General features: G+C 56.5%; 1 protein-coding gene across 2 annotated transcripts; it reads left to right on the top strand.

The window, feature by feature from the left end:
* The first annotated feature begins 9,767 nt into the window (after positions 1 to 9,767).
* LOC100193842 (uncharacterized) lies at positions 9,768 to 17,440 on the top strand. 2 transcript variants are annotated; one of them, XM_023301446.2, is made up of 6 exons: positions 9,768 to 10,057; positions 10,175 to 10,255; positions 10,935 to 11,180; positions 16,542 to 16,622; positions 16,774 to 16,925; positions 17,002 to 17,440. In XM_023301446.2, the coding sequence occupies exons 1-6, from the start codon at positions 9,923 to 9,925 to the stop codon at positions 17,381 to 17,383; spliced, it is 1,077 nt and encodes a 358-aa protein (XP_023157214.1). In that variant the 5' UTR covers positions 9,768 to 9,922; the 3' UTR covers positions 17,384 to 17,440. The 2 variants fall into 2 exon arrangements, with proteins under 2 accessions (XP_023157214.1, NP_001132396.2); NM_001138924.3 differs by lacking the exon at positions 10,175 to 10,255 and having other exon boundaries at positions 9,806 to 10,057; positions 17,002 to 17,407.
* The last annotated feature ends 750 nt before the right edge of the window (positions 17,441 to 18,190 follow it).

The following is an 18,190-nucleotide window of genomic DNA, read 5'->3' as shown; positions in this document are numbered from 1 at the left end:
GATGTCTGAACCTGCAGGATCAGTTTGTCTATAGTATGCGTATGTTTTTTGCGGCCGCCGAGGCCCAAACATATCATCGTCGTGTTATAAAGCTGCGTTTCTTTTCCACTTGTTTTGAGTATCAGGACTTGGTTGTCGGTAGCAGAATCGCTTATCCGAGCGAGAGTTGCTTATCACGGGAGGTGATGAGTGAGGTATCCGTATCCCGGAGGCGTAGGAGTCCCTCGGCTCGGGCGGCCTCGCCGCTTACGTGTACTCTTACTCGTCCGCAGGATTCTGTTATCGATATAGTCGAGAAGGCACGAAAAATCGTTTCGGCAGAAAAGTTTTCGAGCGTTAAGACTTGTTCGGTCAGCGGAATTGCTTATCCGAGCGTGAGTTACTTATCGCAGAAGGTGATGAGTGAGGTATCCGTATCTCGAAGGCGTAGGAGTCCCTCGGCTCGTTCGGCCTTGCCGCTTACGTGTACTCCGTCGTTTTCAGGATCCCACTATCGAAGTAGTCAAAAAGCGTGAAAGACGTTCTGACAGAAAGACTTTTTCCGAGGAAAAATTTTGCGCAGAGGGGGTACCCCCCTTCTAGCCCCCGAGGGAGGGTCGGGCTTTGCCGAGGCAAGGCTGACCCTTCCTTGATGGTTAGACTTTATTTGTGTATGTAAAGAGAACGAGGCATATGAACGACTTGAAAACATCTTAAGGGAAAAAGCGATGTAGCTGTCGGATGTTCCAAGCGTTGTTGTAGACCTCGCCTTGACTGTTGGCCAGCTTGTACGTTCCGGGCTTCAAATTCTTGGCGATGATGAATGGCCCTTCCCTGGGAGGCGTGAGCTTGTGGCGCCCTCGGGCGTCTTGTCGTAGCCGAAGCACCAAGTCCCCCACCTGGAGGTCTCGGGATCGAACCCCTCGGGCGTGGTAGCGTCGCAGAGACTGCTGATACCTTGCCGAGTGTAGTAAGGCCATATCCCGAGCCTCTTCCAGCTGGTCCAGTGAGTCTTCTCGGCTGGTCTGGTTGCTTCGGTTGTCGTACACCCTTGTCCTCGGGGAACCGTATTCTAAGTCTGTGGGCAAGATAGCCTCGGTCCCATAGACTAGAAAGAACGGCGTGAAGCCCGTGGCTCGGCTTGGCGTCGTCCTCAGACTCCAGACCACCGAGGGGAGTTCCTTCATCCATCGCCTGCCGAACTTGTTGAGGTCGTTGTAGATCCTCGGCTTAAGTCCCTGCAGAATCATGTCGTTGGCACGCTCTACCTGCCCATTCATCATGGGGTGAGCTACGGCGGCCCAGTCCACCCGGATGTGGTGGTCCTCGCAGAAGTCTAGGAACTTCCTGCCAGTGAACTGGGTGCCGTTGTCGATGATGATGGAGTTCGGGACCCCAAAGCGATGGATGATGTTGGTGAAGAACGCCATCGTCTGTTCGGACCTGATGCTGTTTAGGGGTCGGACCTCGATCTACTTGGAGAATTTGTCAATAGCGACCAGCAGGTGCGTGAAGCCGCCGGGTGCCTTCTGCAAGGGACCGACGAGGTCCAGACCTCACACAGCAAATGACCAGGTGATGGGTATTGTTTGCAAGGCCTGAGCGGGCAGGTGTGTCTGCCTTGCGTAGAATTGACACCCTTGGCAAGTGCGTACAATCCTAGTGGCGTCGGCCACCGCGGTTGACCAGTAGAAACCTTGTCGGAAGGCGTTTCCAACGAGGGCCCGAGGTGCTGCGTGATGACCGCAAGCCCCCGAGTGTATTTCTTGCAATAGCTCCTGACCTTCGGTGATGGATATGCATCGCTGGAGGACGCCTGAAGGGCTGCGGCGGTAGAGCTCCATTCCGTCACCCAACAAGACGAACGACTTGGCGCGCCGCGCCAGTCGCCGAGCCTCGGCCCTGTCAAGGGGTAGCTCTCCTTGGTGGAGATATTGCAGGTACGGGGTCTGCCAGTTTCGATTAGGCGTGACCCCATTCCGCTCTTCCTCGACGCGCAGTGCCTCACCCTCGGGGGCCGAGGGTGCCTCGGGCTGGGCCGAGGCCTCCTCGGGCTCGGGCGTGTCGTCGGTCTTGATGGAGGGTTGATGTAGGTCTCGGGAGAAGACGTCCGGGGGAAACGTTGTCCGCCCCGAGGCTATTTTTGCCAGCTCGTCCGCAGTCTCGTTGTATCATCGAGCGACGTGGTTGAGCTCGAGCCCGTAGAACTTGTCCTCCAGGCGCCAAACCTCGTTGCAGTAGGCTTCCATCTTCGGGTCGCGGCAATGGGAGTTCTTCATGACTTGGTCGATGACGAGCTGCGAGTCGCCACGAGCGTCGAGGCGCCGAACCCCTAGCTCAATGGCGATGCGCAACCCGTTAACGAGAGCCTCGTACTCGGCCACGTTGTTGGATGCCGGGAAATGGAGGCACAACACGTAGCGGAGGTGCTTCCCGAGGGGTGAGATGAAGAGCAGGCCCGTGCCCGCTCCTGTCTTCATCAGCGACCCGTCGAAAAACATGGTCCAGAGTTCTGGTTGGATCGAAGCTGCTGGAAGATGGGTGTCGACCCATTCAGCCACAAAGTCCGCCAAGACTTGGGACTTGATGGCCTTCTGAGGAGCGAACGAGATTGTCTCGCCCATGATCTCCACCGCCCACTTTGCAATCCTACCCGGGGCCTCTCGGCACTGGATGATCTCCCCCAGGGGGAAGGCTGACACCACAGTAACCGGATGAGACTCGAAGTAGTGTCGCAACTTTCGCCGCGTCAGAATTACCGCATACAGTAGCTTCTGAATTTGCGGGTAGCGGATTTTGGTCTCGGACAGTACCTCACTGATGAAGTAGACCGGTCTCTGGACGGGCAATGCATGTCCTTCTCGTCTCTCAACTACGATCGTGGCGCTGACCACCTGAGTGGTTGCGGCTACGTAGATCAAGAGGGCTTCTCCGGCAGCGGGGGGGCACCAAGATGGGCGCACTTGTAAGGAGCGCTTTTAAGTTCTCGAGGGCTTCCTCGGCCTCGGGGGTCCAAGTGAAGCGCTCGGTCTTCCTTAAGAGGCGGTACAGGGGTAGGCCTCTTTCGCCGAGGCGCGAGATGAAACGGCTCAGAGCCGCAAGGCATCCCATGACCCTCTGTACTCCTTTCAAGTCCTTGATGGGCCCCATGTTGGTGATGGCCGTGATTTTCTCCGGGTTGGCCTCGATGCCCCGCTCGGAGACGATGAACCCCAGGAGCATGCCTCGGGGGACTCAGAAGACACACTTCTCGGGATTGAGTTTTACGCCTCTCGCCTTAAGACACTTGAATGTCGTTGCAAGGTCAGAGAGGAGGTCGGAGGCTTTCCTCGTCTTGACTACGATGTCATCGACGTAAGCCTCGACCGTTCGACCAATGTGCTCTCCGAACATGTGGTTCATGCACCTTTGGTATGTCACGCCTGCATTCCTCAAACCAAATGGCATAGTGATGTAGCAGTACATGCCAAAAGGTGTGATGAAAGAAGTCGCGAGCTGGTCGGACTCTTTCATCCTGATTTGGTGATACCCTAAGTAGGCATCGAGGAACGACAGGGTTTCGCACCCAGCAGTGGAATCCACAATTTGATCGATGCGAGGCAGAGGGTAGGGAACTTTCGGACATGCTTTGTTTAGACCAGTGTAGTCTACACACATCCGCCATTTCCCACCTTTCTTTTTCACAAGCACAGGGTTGGCTAGCCATTTGGGATGGAATACCTCTTTGATGAACCCTGCAACCATCAGCTTGTGGATCTCCTCGCCTATGGCTCTGCGCTTTTCTTCGTCGAATCGGCGCAGAGGCTGCTTCACGGGTCGGGCTCCAGCTCGGATATCCAGCGAGTGATCGGCGACATCCCTCGGTATGCCAGGCATGTTCAAGGGACTCCACGCAAAAACCTCGGCGTTCACGCGGAGAAAGTCGACGAGCACTGCTTCCTATTTGGGGTCGAGCTCGGAGCCGATCCGGACCTGCTTGGAGGGGTCGTTGCTGGGGTCGAGAGGGACGGACTTAACCGCCTCAGCTGGCTCGAAGTTGCCGACGTGGCGCTTCGCATCTGGCACCTCCTTGGAGAGGCTCTCCAGGTCGGCGATGAGGGCCTCGAATTCGGCGAGGGCCTCGGCGTACTCCACGCACTCCATGTCGCATTCATACGCGTGTCCGTACGTGGATCCGACGGTGATGACCCCGTTGGGGCCCGACATCTTGAGCTTGAGGTAGGTGTAGTTGGGGACGGCCATGAACTTGGCGTAGCATGGTCTCCCCAGCACTGCGTGGTAGGTTCCTCGGAACTCGACCACCTCGAACGTAAGGGTTTCCTTTCGGAAGTTGGAGGGAGTCCCGAAGCAGACGGGCAGATCGAGTTGCCCGAGGGGTTGGACGCGCTTCCCGGGGATGATCCCGTGAAAGGGCGCCGCGCTGGCCCGGATCGTGGACAGATCGATCTGCAAGAGCCCGAGGGTCTCGGCGTAGATGATGTTGAGGTTGTTGCCTCCGTCCATGAGGACCTTGGTAAGCCTGACGTTGCCGATGATGGGATCGACAACGAGCGGGTACTTCCCCGGGCTCGGCACGCGGTCGGGGTGGTCGCCTCGGTCGAAGGTGATGGGCTTGTCGGACCAGTCTAGGTAGACTGGCGCCGCCACCTTCACCGAGCAGACCTCCCGGCGCTCTTGCTTGCGGTGCCGAGCCGAGGCGTTCACCACTTGCCCACCGTAGATCATGAAGCAGTCGTGGACCTCGAGGAACTCTTCTGCCTTGTGGCCCTCCTTCTTGTCGTTGTCTTGGGCTCTGCCACCTTCCGCCGGGGGCCCGGCCTTGTGGAAGTAGCGCCGAAGCATGACACACACCTCAAGGGTGTGTTTGACGGGACCCTGATGATAGGGGCACGACTCCTTGAGCATCTTGTCGAACAGGTTGGCGCCTCCGGGAGGCTTCTGAGGGTTCCTGTGCTCGGCGGCGGCGACAAGGTCTGCATCGGCGGCGTCGCGTTTCGCCTGCGACTTCTTCTTGCCCTTCTTCTTCGTGCCGCGCTGAGCGGACGCCTCGGGGACGTCTTCCGGCTGGCGCCCCTGAGGCTGCTTGTCCTTCCAGAAGATGGCCTCAACCGCCTCCTGACCAGAGGTGAACTTGGTGGCGATGTCCATCAGCTCGCTCGCCCTGGTGGGAGTCTTGCGACCCAGCTTGCTCACCAGGTCGCAGCAAGTGGTGCCGGCGAGGAACGCGCCGATGACATCTGAGTCGGTGATGTTGGGCAGCTCGGTGCGCTGCTTCGAAAATCGCCGGATGTAGTCCCGCAGGGATTCTCCCGGCTGCTGGCGGCAGCTTCGGAGATCCCAGGAGTTCCCAGGGCGCACATATGTGCCCTGGAAGTTGCCGGCAAAGGCCTTGACCAGGTCGTCCCAGTTGGAGATATGCGTAGGAGGCAGATGCTTCAGCCAGGCTCGGACGGCGTCAGAGAGGAACAGGGGGAGGTTGCGGATGATGAGGTTGTCATCGTCCGTTCCACCCCAGCTGGCAGGCCAGCCGGTAGTCCGTGAGCCACAGTTCCGGCCTTGTCTCCCCCGAGTACTTGGTGATGGTAGTCGGGGTTCGGAACCGGGTCGGGAACGGCGCCCGTCGTATGGCCCGGCTGAAAGCCTGCGGACCGGGTGGTTCGGGCGAAGGGCTCCGATCCTCCCCGCTGTCGTAGCGTCCCCCACGCCTGGGGTGGTAGCCTCGCGCACCTTCTCGTCGAGGTGGGCTCGACGGTCGCGACGGTGGTGCTCGTTGTCGAGACGACGCGGGGCCGCAGGCGCTGTGTCCCGCGTGCGCCCGGTGTGGACCGAGGCTTCCCGCATGAATCGGGAAGTCGCAGCGCGATGCTCCGGGGGGTACCCTTGCCTTTGGGAGGCAGAGCTTTCGGCCCGCCGGACCGCGGCATCCTCCAGGAGATTCTTGAGCTCTCCCTGGATACGTCGCCCCTCGGTGGTGGATGGTTCCGACATCGCTCGGAGTAGTATTGCTGCTGCAGCCAGGTTCTGGCCGACCCCACTGAGGCCGGGGGCAGCTTTGCCCTGGCATCGTCAGTGATGCGGTGCTGGACGTCCTAGGCCAGATGACGCGCTTCTTCGGCCGGTGCTGGGCCTGCCCACTCATGCCCGATATTTTGCAGGAGCTGCACAAGTTGTCCTGCTTCCTCGTCGAGCCTGGCCTGCATCTCGCGGATTTGCTCGAGCTGTGCGTCCTGACCCCCCCACAGGGACTGGGACCACAGCTAGCTCCCGAAGGATGTCAACGCGAGGCGCAGGCCTAGGGGGATCGTCGTCCTCCGGCATACCAAGGTGGTTGCCTTCGTCGAGACCCCCTAGATCGACGTGGAAACATTCGCGACTTGGGCCACAGTCCTCGTCGTCAAGGCTGTGGCCATCATCGGAGCAATCAGAGAGGCAGTAGTCACATGCGGTCATGAAGTCTCGCATGGCACTGGGGTTACCGAGCCCGGAGAAATCCCAACCAGAGTCGGGACCGTCATCTTCCTCGGAACCCGGGGGCCCGTAGGTCGAGACGACCGTCAGTCAGTCCCAGGTTGACCACATATGGTACCCCAGAAGGTTAGGATATGCCTTTATGAAAGCGTCCACCGAAGCGGGATCGCTTGGTGGGTCGAAGCTGAATCTAAAAGGCACAGGATGGAAAACGGACGGTACCTCTTGATCGACGGATGGTGACGAAGTCGCGTCGGGGACGGACTGCACCGTTATCTCAGGTACGAGGCTAACGCCCAGCAAGTCCTTCACGAGCGTGTTGGCATCGTCCGTCTGCTTGGGGTTGGCGTGTTGCGGAAAACGACGCTCGTCTTCGTCTCAGACGCGAGGTCAACGCCCGACGTGTCCCCCGCTGGGGCGCTAGCGTCGTCGACCCGCTCGACAGCCGACGAGGTGCCGCCTCCTGCTTGGCCATGGTTGCCCCGCCTCCTCCTCCGTCGGCGGGGAAGGTGACGGGACAAACCCGGATGCTGCTCTTCCGTCACGCGGGGAAGACATCGTCGATTCCACCGCCGTCGGGCGGGCTGACGGTCGTCGTTGTCATTGTCGCGCGGCGGAGGAAGGAGTACCATGTCATAGCTGCCGTCGAGGGACATGAACTCGAGACTCCCGAAACGGAGCAGCGTCCCGGGCTGGAGTGGTTGCTGGAGACTACCCATTTGGAGCTTGACGGAAAGCTGTTCGTCAACACGCAGCAGGCCCCTACCTGGCGCGCCAACTGTCGGCGTTTCGACCTCGGGGGGTCCCTGGACCGACGAGTAAATTGTCGCAACGTGTCCCAGCCCAGATGGGTCGGCGCGAGACGAAACACAAGGGGGAACAAAAGAGGGAACCACGGCTCGTGTTTATCCTGCGCCCAGGGCGGATGCGCTTGCAGTAGGGGGTTACAAGCGTTCGCGAGGGAGAGAGAGAGAGAGCCCGTGCGTCAGCCCGTCCTCTCGCACGGCCACCTTTTCGTACGAGGGCCCTGGACCTTCCTTTTATAGACGTAAGGAGAAGGCCCAGGTGTACAATGGGGAGTGTAGCAATGTGCTAACGTGTCTAGCAGAGAGGAGCCATAGCCCTGTGTACATGCCGTCGTGGCTGTTGGAAAGGTGTTGGTGCCCTGTTCATGTGATGTCGTGGCCGTCGGAGGAGCGTTTGAGCCCTGTAGAAGCACAGCTGTCGGGGCTGTCGGGTCCTTGCTGACGTCTCCTTGCTTTCGTAAGGGGCTGAGAACCGCCGTCGTCATGGAGCACGCGGGGTGCCATCATTACTTGTTTACCGGGGCGAGCCAGATGGGACGCCGGTCTTGTTCCCCGTAGCCTGAGCTAGCTAGGGGTAGGGTAATGATGTATCCCCTTGTAACGTGGTCGGTCCGAGCCCAAGGTCGGGCGAGGCAGTGACTCCTCCGAGGTCGAGGCTGAGTCCGAGCCCTAGGGTCGGGCGAGGCGGAGACCGTCTTCCGAGGTCGAGGTGGAGTCCGAGTCCTGGGGTCGGGCGAGGCGGAGACCGTCTTCCGGGGTCGAGGTTGAGTCCGAGCCCTGGGGTCGGGCGAGGCGGAGCTTCCTATGGCGCCCGAGGCTGGACTTGGCTGCTGTCAGCCTCACCCTGGCGGGTGGCACAGCAGTCGGAGCAGGGCAGGCGGCGCTGTTTTCCTGTCAGGTCAGTTAGGGGAGGGGCGAAATGACTGCGGTCACTTCGGCCCTGTCGACTGAGGAACACGCGTTAGGATAAGTTGTCAGGCGATCCTTGCATTGAATGCTCCTGCGATACGGTCGTTTGGCGAGGCGATCTGGCTAAGGTTGCTTCTCCGCGAAGCCTGCCCGAGCTGGGCCTCGGGCGAGTCGAAGGTGCGCCCGTTGCTTGAGGAGACCCTCGGGCGAGACGTGAATCCACCTGGGTCTGCTGTTCTTGCCCGAGGCTGGGCTCGGGCGAGGCGAGATCGTGTCCCTTGAGTGGGCGGAGCTTTGACTTGTATTGCGCCCATCAGGCCTTTGCAGCTTTATGCTGATGGTGGTTACCAGCCGAGTTTAGGAGTCTTGGGGGTACCCCTAATTATGGTCCCCGACAAATACATATATGCTCTGGCAAGCTAGCACAAGTATACTTGATGGTTGTTGCCTAATAAAGATCGGTTAAAACCAAATCGAATTCTCGGTTACCCAAAATATCGGTTTACAGTTACCCGATAATTATTTCGGTTCTCAATTCCAAAAACCCGAAATACAAAAAACCAAAAAACCGACTCGACATTTCAGGTAAAACCGAATGCCCTAGGCTGTGCCATTATCTCTTCTCACACGGAAAATCAGACATCCACACATACTATGAAGTCCATGGCTGCAAGTAGGAGCTAGGAGAATATGTTATTTTTAGCTTCACATTCCTTTCACCCTATGCCAGGAGAAGTAGTTTTTTTTTTCATTTTATCTTGTTTGGCATCAACCAACTTTTGAACTTCAGAGATACTAGTATATAGTCTATGCTAACGATACGAAAGGAGGGGTCGACGACAGCGGTGTGCGAGTAAGGGAAGGGAAAGCGGGTGGCGGTGTCGCGGGGGAGAGGGGAGGCTGGAGGCGACAGGGCCGTGGGGAGGTGGAGGATAAAGGATGATATAAATAATATTATCTATTGGATTTGAGTAAGAGAGAGAGGATTAAGTCTGGGTGTAATTTGTTTGGTGTATTAAGTGGAAGTTATGAGTATGAGGTGATTTGGTTGGCTGTGTTTTAATTATACAGTGGTATAGAAATGACGACAAAATGGATTTTAGCTATCCATCTGCCACTCTTCCAAAAGACTTCGAAAAAATGTCATATTCTCCAACACTTTAAATAGCTTGTTTGGTTCGCTGCCTAACTTGCCACACTTTGCCTAACTTTTCTGTCCAAGGTTAATTTTTCAATTCGAACGACTAACCTTAGGCAAAATGTGACATAATTAGCTACAAACCAAACAGACTCTAATGGAGTGTTTGGTTTGAGGAATGAACTAGTCCATCGTCTTCTCACCCATCACTATTTTTGTTTGGTTTGTGAAATAGAATGAGTTGATCCATCACCATCTCATTCTTCGTAGTTAGTTAGTACTAATATGAGGAATGAAGTCATCCCACCAAATCTGAAAAATGAACTTATGATGTACCACCTTAATTTGGATGGTATGATTTCTCAAACCAAAGTCCCCTATCTTTTGGGCCGTTGCTTTTGGACGGGTGCTGTTCATAGACATCTTCTCCAAAAAAATTACTCCTATCATACACATAGCTCTGGGCTTCCCATATTTTGGGCCGAATCACAGGTGCCTTTGGAGCCCGGAAACGGGAGTCTGGAGCATTTCCGAGTTGTCTCCACCGCGCAAGCGACGAGAAGGCGGCGCGCCACCACCGCTGCTGGCCTGCCGCCACGACTCGCCGGCAGACTAGGCTCCTATGGCGCGCCGCCGCGTGCTGCTCTTCCTCAAGCCCTTCGACGTATACCCTCCCCGCCCGTACGTCGGAGCTGCGGCCTCTTCTCCCACCTCTGCGCCCTCGTCACTGCCGCAACCGCGCGCCGCCAACCCCAAGGTCGCACCTCTCTCTCTCCTTCTCTCATGTCATGTCTTTGATTATGATGTTCACATTGCTTGCGAAGGACTGGAGCGGGGTGTCAGGGTTGTCACATGTTTTGACAGACGAATGTAGGCTCCAGTGGGAGTGGGAATCAGCAATTTTCATCGAGGGCCAGACAAATATGATGACACCCTTAAGTGTGATAAAAAAAGCGTATGTCTCGATAACTTTTTAAGGTTTTTACAGATGTACCTAGTATTTGTAACAAAAAAAATCATAATATTATGATAAAATGGGTGAATTGCTGCCTTGCTGTGCTGTAAACCGAACTATTTATCTGCTGTGTTTGTGTGGGTGGGGGGTGGGGGAGGGGGCATGGCCCCTGCTGCCCCCCTGGTTCGGTCACTCAACGGTCTAAACTGTAGTATTCACTTCTTCGCGTTTGGATCCTGAAAATGACACTAGGGTTTATTTTCTAAGTTTCTTATCCTCGATAATGGTGTTGTCCGTTGTGCGTGACCGCGTTTGATCCATTTGAGTTGAGTGAGCATAATGCTTGTCCAAATGGCGGTGGAGTTCAGGTGTTCGTCAAAATGCCTCTACGGATCGTGACCTTTTACTTTTACATTTCGGTGTCCTGGATCGCTAACTAAGATGCTGTGCTTGCCACCCTGCATTAGCCATTGCATAGTACTTACAAAATGCCGTAGCATGACATTCCATAGGGAACTTGTTGCATGGTGCACTGTTGTTGCGGCAATGAACAACTCCGTCATGTTCAGGCTTTTTGGTTGTCCCCCCCCCCCCTTGATTCATTTTGATACCACAGATACTTTTTGATATGGCTTAAAGAAACTTACCTATCCTTCTCTTACCATCTTGGTTTGCCCAGGTCTTGAGCTATCTGGATGATAGGTGCAGAGTTCACAAGGACACTATTGATCTCTGCCAGAGTGTCTTACAGCGCAAGTCCCTTGACTGGATTGCTGTGCAGCGCAATCATTTGTGTCAGCCAATACGTGATGTGGATCTTGTGGTTGCTGTCGGCGGCGATGGCACCCTTCTCCGGGCTAGCCATTTTTTGGATGATTCAGTTCCTATATTGGGTGTTAATTCAGATCCTACTTGTACTAAGGAGGTCAGTTGTTTATCCTTTTCTAACTCAAGTCTCAGCTTGAAATCAGTGAGGTACAATACTTATATCATAACCAGTATGTTATTATGTCATGGTCGGGCGCACGTATGTGAGACGGCGTCGTGCCCGTGACGTGCGCCGGGCCCTAGAGCAAGCAGCGGCCATGCAGGAAAATATGCAGGACACAAGCGCAGCTAGGGGCTAGGAGGGAAAGTAGGATAGCCTACTGTTATTCAGTTCCTTAGATTGTGGAGTTTGTTGCTCCTTTCGGTTGGGCCTCTGGCCATATAAGATTGTAACCGCACAGGAGATAGGGAATCAAGTATTATCAGCCTATCATCTTCCTCTTCCTCTCTAAGCCGGCAACACGGGGGCATAACCCGGTTGACGAAGGCGGCGACGACGTGGGGGTATAACCCTGCCGGCGACGACGGATCGCGACTACGAACTACGTAGCCGGGGTCCCGCTGCCTTGGGTACCACTGCCCTTGACAACCTGGTATCACGGTCACGTCGATCCTCCCCCACCCGCTCCAGCCGCTCCTCCACCGCAGCTGCCGCCATCGCTAGCCCACCATCCTTGCCACCACCCTCCACTGCCTCGGCTACCGACCACAACACCATGGCCGAACCCACTCTCGCCGAGATCATGGCACAGCTGAAGTCCCTGACCGCGGAGATGACGACCTTGAAGTCTGACATGGCGGCCATCAAGGACACGTCCTCGTCGTCCGGCGGCAACGGTGCTGCCCGACGTGCGGAAGGCCTACGCGATCAAGACTTCCACCAGAAACATAAAAAGTGGGATTTCCCCCGTTTCGACGGCACGACCGACCCGATGCTCTTCCTCCACAAATGCGACGCCTATTTCCACCAACATCGAACTATGGCGGAGGAGCGCGTGGCGCTGGCGTTGTACTACCTGGACGACGTCGCCCAGCTGTGGTTTACCCAACTGCAGGACGACGACGACACACCGATGTGGGGACGTTTCAAGGATCTCCTTAACTTGCGATTCGGGCCCCCCCCTCCGTTCCGCCCCGATGTTCGAGCTCTCGGAGTACCGCCGCACGGGCACCGTGGAGGAGTACTCCAATCGCTTCCAAGCCCTTCTTCCGCGCGCGCGGCGCTTGGAGGAGGCCCAACGCGTTCAGCTCTACACGGGCGGGCTTTTGCCTCCTTTGAGCCACACAGTTCGCATCCATCACCCCGAGACCCTCGCCGCCGCGATGAGTCTCGCACGCCAGGTCGAGCTGATGGAGTTGGATCGGGTCCAGCAGGCTCTGCCCCGGGCCGCGTCGCGCGCGCTGCTCCCAACACCGGCGCCCCGAGCGACGTTCCCGGCGGCCCAGGCACCATTGCCTCTGCCCGCCCCGGCGCCGCCCCTGCCAGGACTTCAGGCGCCGCCACCCAGGGGCGCTCCCAACCCGGCCAGGCGTCTCTCGACCGAGGAACAGGCGGAACGACGCCGCCTGGGCCTCTGCTACAACTGCAACGAGCCGTATTCGCGGGGTCATAACCGCGTCTGCCGTCACATCTTCTTCATCGACGGCGTTGAATTGGAGGAGGGCGTCGCGGACGAGGAAGCCCCAGTGTTTTCCCTGCACGCGGTCGCCGGCGTTCCCGGCAGCAAAACGATCCAGCTCCGGGTCCGGGTGGGCGCAGCCGACTTCATCGCGCTCATTGACACCGGCTCCACGCACAGCTTCATTGGGGTGGAGGCCGCCCGTCGCGCTGGTGTCCACATCGAATTGCGCCCACGTCTGACGGCAACCGTGGCGAATGGCGAGCGTGTTTCCTGCCCCGGGGGTGCTCCGTCACGCGCCAGTGCTCATCGACGGACTGGAGTTCCAGGTGGATTTGTTTCTTATGCCCCTTGCAGGCTACGACGTGGTGTTGGGAACCAACTGGATGGCGCCGTTGGGGGACATCGTGTGGAACTTGGCGGCTGGCACTATGGCGTTCCAGCATGAGGGCAGGTCTGTCTGTTGGCAGGGCCTTGCCCCCAAGACCCCTGGTCGTCTCCACTCTGTCGAGGCCAGGGAACCCTTTCTCGACGCGCTCCTGGATGAATTCCACGACGTCTTCGCCGAGCCGAGTGGCCTGCCTCCGGAGCGGGGCCGGACGCACCGCATCGTCCTCAAACCCAACGCGACCCCAGTGGCGGTCCGCCCATACCGCTACCCTGCGGCGCACAAAGATGAGTTGGAGAGGCAGTGCCATGCCATGATCGCCCATGGCATCGTCAGGCGCAGCGACTCCGCGTTCTCCTCCTCGGTCCTCCTCGTCAAGAAGCAGGATGGATTGTGGCGGTTCTGCGTCGGCTACCGCGAGCTGAACGCCATCACGGTGAAGGATGCGTACCCCATCCCTATCGTCGACGAGCTGCTCGATGAGCTCCATGGTGCCCGGTTCTTCACCAAGCTCGATTTACGCTCCGGGTACCATCAAGTGCGCATGAGGACCGAGGACATCCACAAGACGGCTTTCCGCACTCACGACGGCCTCTACGAGTTCTTGGTGATGCCGTTCGGCCTGTGCAACGCCCCGGCAACATTCCAGGCCCTAATGAACGATGTACTGCACCCTTGCCTTCGTCGCTTTGTACTCGTTTTCTTTGACGATATATTGATCTACAGCAAGTCATGGGCGGACCACCTTCGACACCTCCGCGCGGTCCTCAGTGAGCTACGCCGCCATGTCCTCTTCGTCAAGCGCTCCAAGTGTGCGTTCGGGGTGCCTTCGGTCGCCTACCTCGGACACACAATTTCGGCGGACGGTGTGGCTATGGACTTGACCAAGGTCCAGGCCATCCACGACTGGCCGGTGCCTCGGTCAGCATGGGCAGTACAGGGCTTCCTCGGCTTGGCGGGTTACTACCACAAGTTCATCCACAACTATGGCACCTTGGCGGCACCACTCACCAGCCTGCTCAAGAAGGAAGGCTTCTCCTGGGGTATGGAGGCCGCCAAGGCATTCGAGGACCTCAAGACAGCTGTGACTGCAACACCGGTCCTGGCCATGCCTGATTTCGCCAGGCCCTTCGTGGTCGAGTGTGACGCATCCTCTCACGGCTTCGGGGCAGTGCTCATCCAAGACGGCCACCCGGTCGCTTTCTTCAGTCGACCGGTGGCGCAGCGACACCGTGCTCTTGCAGCCTATGAACGCGAGCTCATCGGCTTGGTCCAGGCGGTGCGGCACTGGCGCCCGTATCTCTGGGGACGCCGTTTCAGCGTGAAGACGGACCACTACAATCTCAAGTACCTGCTGGATCAGCGCCTCGCCACCATTCCGCAACACCATTGGGTTGGCAAGCTGCTCGGGTTCGATTTCTTCGTCGAGTATAAGCCGGGCGCTGCTAACGCCGTGGCTGACGCACTGTCCCGACGGGACACTGAAGACGGGGCGCTGCTCGCCCTCTCGGCCCCCCGTTTCGACTTCATCGACCGTCTACGCCACGCCCAGCTCGTCGACCCGGCCCTCGTCGCCCTCCATGCTGACATCACGGCGGGGTCTCGTCAGGCGCCTTGGGCGCTCGTCGACGGCATGGTTCACTTTGCCGGCCGGCTGTACATTCCGGCCGCCTCCCCGCTACTCCAGGAGATCATGGGGGCGGTCCATGAGGATGGCCACGAGGGCGTCTAGCGCACCCTTCACCGGATTTGTCGCGACTTCCACTTCCCCAACATGAAGCAACGGGTGCAAGACATGGTGCGCGTGTGCACGGTGTGTCAGCAGTACACCTTCAACCGGCGGGCCTGCTCCTTCCTCTACCGGTGCCGCAGGGTGTCTGGACGGACATCGCGCTGGATTTTGTGGAGGCCCTCCCTCGCGTCCGCGGCAAGTCGGTGATCCTTACCGTGGTGGATCGGTTCAGCAAGTACTGCCATTTCATCCCTTTGGCGCACCCATACTCTGCTGAATCCGTCGCCCAGGCCTTCTTCGCCGACATCGTTCGTCTACACGGTGTCCCTCAGTCCATCGTCTCTGATCGGGACACGATCTTCACCTCCTCCTTTTGGCGCGAACTCATGCGCCTGATGGGCACAAATCTACACATGACGACAGCGTTCCACCCCCAGTCCGATGGGCAGTCCGAGTCGGCCAACCGCGTCATCGTCATGTACCTGCGGTGTTTGACGGGGGATCGGCCACGCCAATGGGTCCGGTGGCTGCCTTGGGCCGAGTACCTCTTCAACACGACGTTTCAGTCCTCCCTGCGCGACACTCTGTTCCGCGTGGTGTACGGGCGCGACCCGCCCTCGATCAGATCCTACGAGCTGGGCGACACCAGGGTGCAAGCAGTCGCGAGATCCATGGAAGAGCGGGCGGAGTTCCTGGCCGATGTGCGCTACCGCTTCGAGCAGGCGCAGGCTACGCAGAAGCTGCAATACGACCGCAACCACCGCCCGGTCAGCTACCAGGTCGGCGACTGGGCTCTACTTCGTCTTTGGCAACGCTCGGCGTCCTCGCTGCCGCAAGATACGGGTGGTAAGCTCAAGCCTCGCTTCGTCGGGCCGTATCGCATCGTTGACCTCATCAACGATGTCGCTGTCCGCCTTGCTCTTCCGGAGGGCGCCCGCATCCACGACGTCTTCCACGTGGGCCTCCTAAAGAAGTTCCAAGGCGCTCCACCCGATGTGATACCGCCGCTCCCACCGCTTCGTCATGGCGCCATCGAACCAGAACCTGAGCGCGCGGTGCGCTATCGTCTCGCCCGCGGCGTTCCACAGGTCCTCATCAAGTGGAAAAATTGCTCTGCGGCGTCGTCTACTTGGGAGGACACCGACACGTTCCGCACCAGGTTCCCCTCCTTCCAGCTTGAGGACGAGCTGACTCTCGACGGAGAGGGAGATGTCATGGTCGGGCGCACGTATGTGAGACGGCGTCGTGCCCGTGACGTGCACCGTGCCCTAGAGCAAGCAGCGGCCATGCAGGAAAATATGCAGGATACAAGCGCAGCTAGGGGCTAGGAGGGAAAGTAGGATAGCCTGCTGTTATTCAGTTCCTTAGATTGTGAGTTTGTTGCTCCTTTCGGTTGGGCCTCTGGCCATATAAGATTGTAACCGCACAGGAGATAGGGAATCAAGTATTATCAGCCTATCATCTTCCTCTTCCTCTCTAAGCCGGCAACACGGGGGCATAACCCGGTTGACGAAGGCGGCGACGGCGTGGGGGTATAACCCTGCCGGCGACGACGGATCGCGACTACGAACTACGTAGCCGGGGTCCCGCTGCCTTGGGTACCACTGCCCTTGACATATTAGCTGGTTGTTTACTTGTGAGCAACTGGCCTTGATATTTGTGCCTCATCAGATCTTGTTATAAACTTATAATTCTGTAGCTCATAATAGCCTTATACAGGTTGAGGAGCTATCTGATGAATTTGATGCAAGGAGGAGCACAGGGTATCTTTGTGCAGCTACTGCAGGAAACTTTGAGCAGGTTATTTTATCTGCTAAGTGTTCTCATTTATTATTTGTTTCACGGACATTGGCTAAAATTCATGCTCACTCTACTTTGTGGAATTGTATCATCAATGGATTTTTATATGATCTCTCAAATTCCATTTCCCCTGAACTTGCCATATTCACAGATACTTGATGTGACGCTTGATGGCAGTAGGCGCCCTTTGGAGCTGTCAAGGATATCGGTGAAACTAAATGGAATTCAGCTGCCGACTTATGCTCTGAATGATATATTGGTGTCACACCCTTGTCCAGCAAGTGTGTCGCGCTTCTCATTTAGGTATTTTATCTGAGTTTCCTTATAAATTCATTTTCCTTTCAGATGTGATCAATTCTGATTAGTATTGCCATCTCAGGAAAAGGAACAATACAGGAGAGAACTCGCGTTTAATTAATTGTAGATCAAGCGGTCTGAGGGTCTCAACAGCTGCTGGATCAACTGCTGCCATGCTATCAGCTGGAGGATTTACGATGCCATTATCAAGCCGTGAGCTTCAGTATATGATAAGGGAGCCCATTTCTCCAATGGATGCCGACAAAGCAATGCTCCATGATGTTCTTAAGCAAGAACAACACATGCATGTCGTGTGGTACAATCAAGAGGGTGCTGTTTATGTTGATGGTTCACACGTAGTGCATTCAATTCAGCATGGGGACTCACTTGAGATATCCTCAGGTGCTCCGACCTTAAAAGTTGTTTTGCCAGAACATTTGCTAAAGATGGGACCTGAATGGTGAAATAACAATATTTTTGTGATGTTCCTTATCTATTTAATATGATATAGGAGTTGAGCAGTGAGCTGAGTTATTGGGTGCTTAAGCGGTATCAATCCATGTTCATGTAGTGACTGACAGTTAAACGCTATCAGATGAAGCATTAGTGACAAATTTGCGAGGTTTTGTTTGTAGATAAAAGCAAAAGAAGGGTCAGAGTTCAGAGACAATAGGGAGCTTCCCAGTGCTGTACCACACTGAGAAAAGACATGATATGCTATTTGCTATTGAACCTGATCACGGGTGTGCATATAAGTAGCCAGCAGCCAAAGTGTTGAAGGCAATCATAGTAGCCTGGGCGGCGCCACTCATGTTGCACAATGCACAACGACTTCTTTAGCCCGAAGGACGGCTTCAGAGGTCACATAATGATATCTTTTATCTCGAGCCATTTCTTCAAATCAACTTTATAGCCTCTCGTCTAGTTATTTGGCCACTTGCTTTGGTATGTTAAAACTGGCTTGGTACGTTAAAACTGGTGCAAGGACATCCTTGCTATGGTAATCGTTGTAGTATCCCAAGTTATTATGTACCCCTTTTTGTACAGGTCTTTGTCTGATAAGGGAGCTTGTGAATTTGACAAAAGCACTCGACACTCACTTCATTTGTCGGTATCCCGTAACTTTGTCGGTATCCTGTAACTGAGGTAGCCTCTCCTACTCTACTGTACCAAGGCCAGATATAGGGATGACAATTTAACCCGAAACCCGATGAATACCCGGCGGGTGCAGGTACGGGTGAAGATTTTGATCCGCGGGTGCAACCCGCGTC

Source organism: Zea mays, chromosome 2, assembly GCF_902167145.1.
Source record: "Zea mays cultivar B73 chromosome 2, Zm-B73-REFERENCE-NAM-5.0, whole genome shotgun sequence".
Lineage (NCBI taxonomy): Eukaryota > Viridiplantae > Streptophyta > Magnoliopsida > Poales > Poaceae > Zea > Zea mays.
The sequence above is the reverse complement of the archived record's forward strand: the minus strand, read 5'-3'. Positions and strand labels throughout refer to the sequence as shown.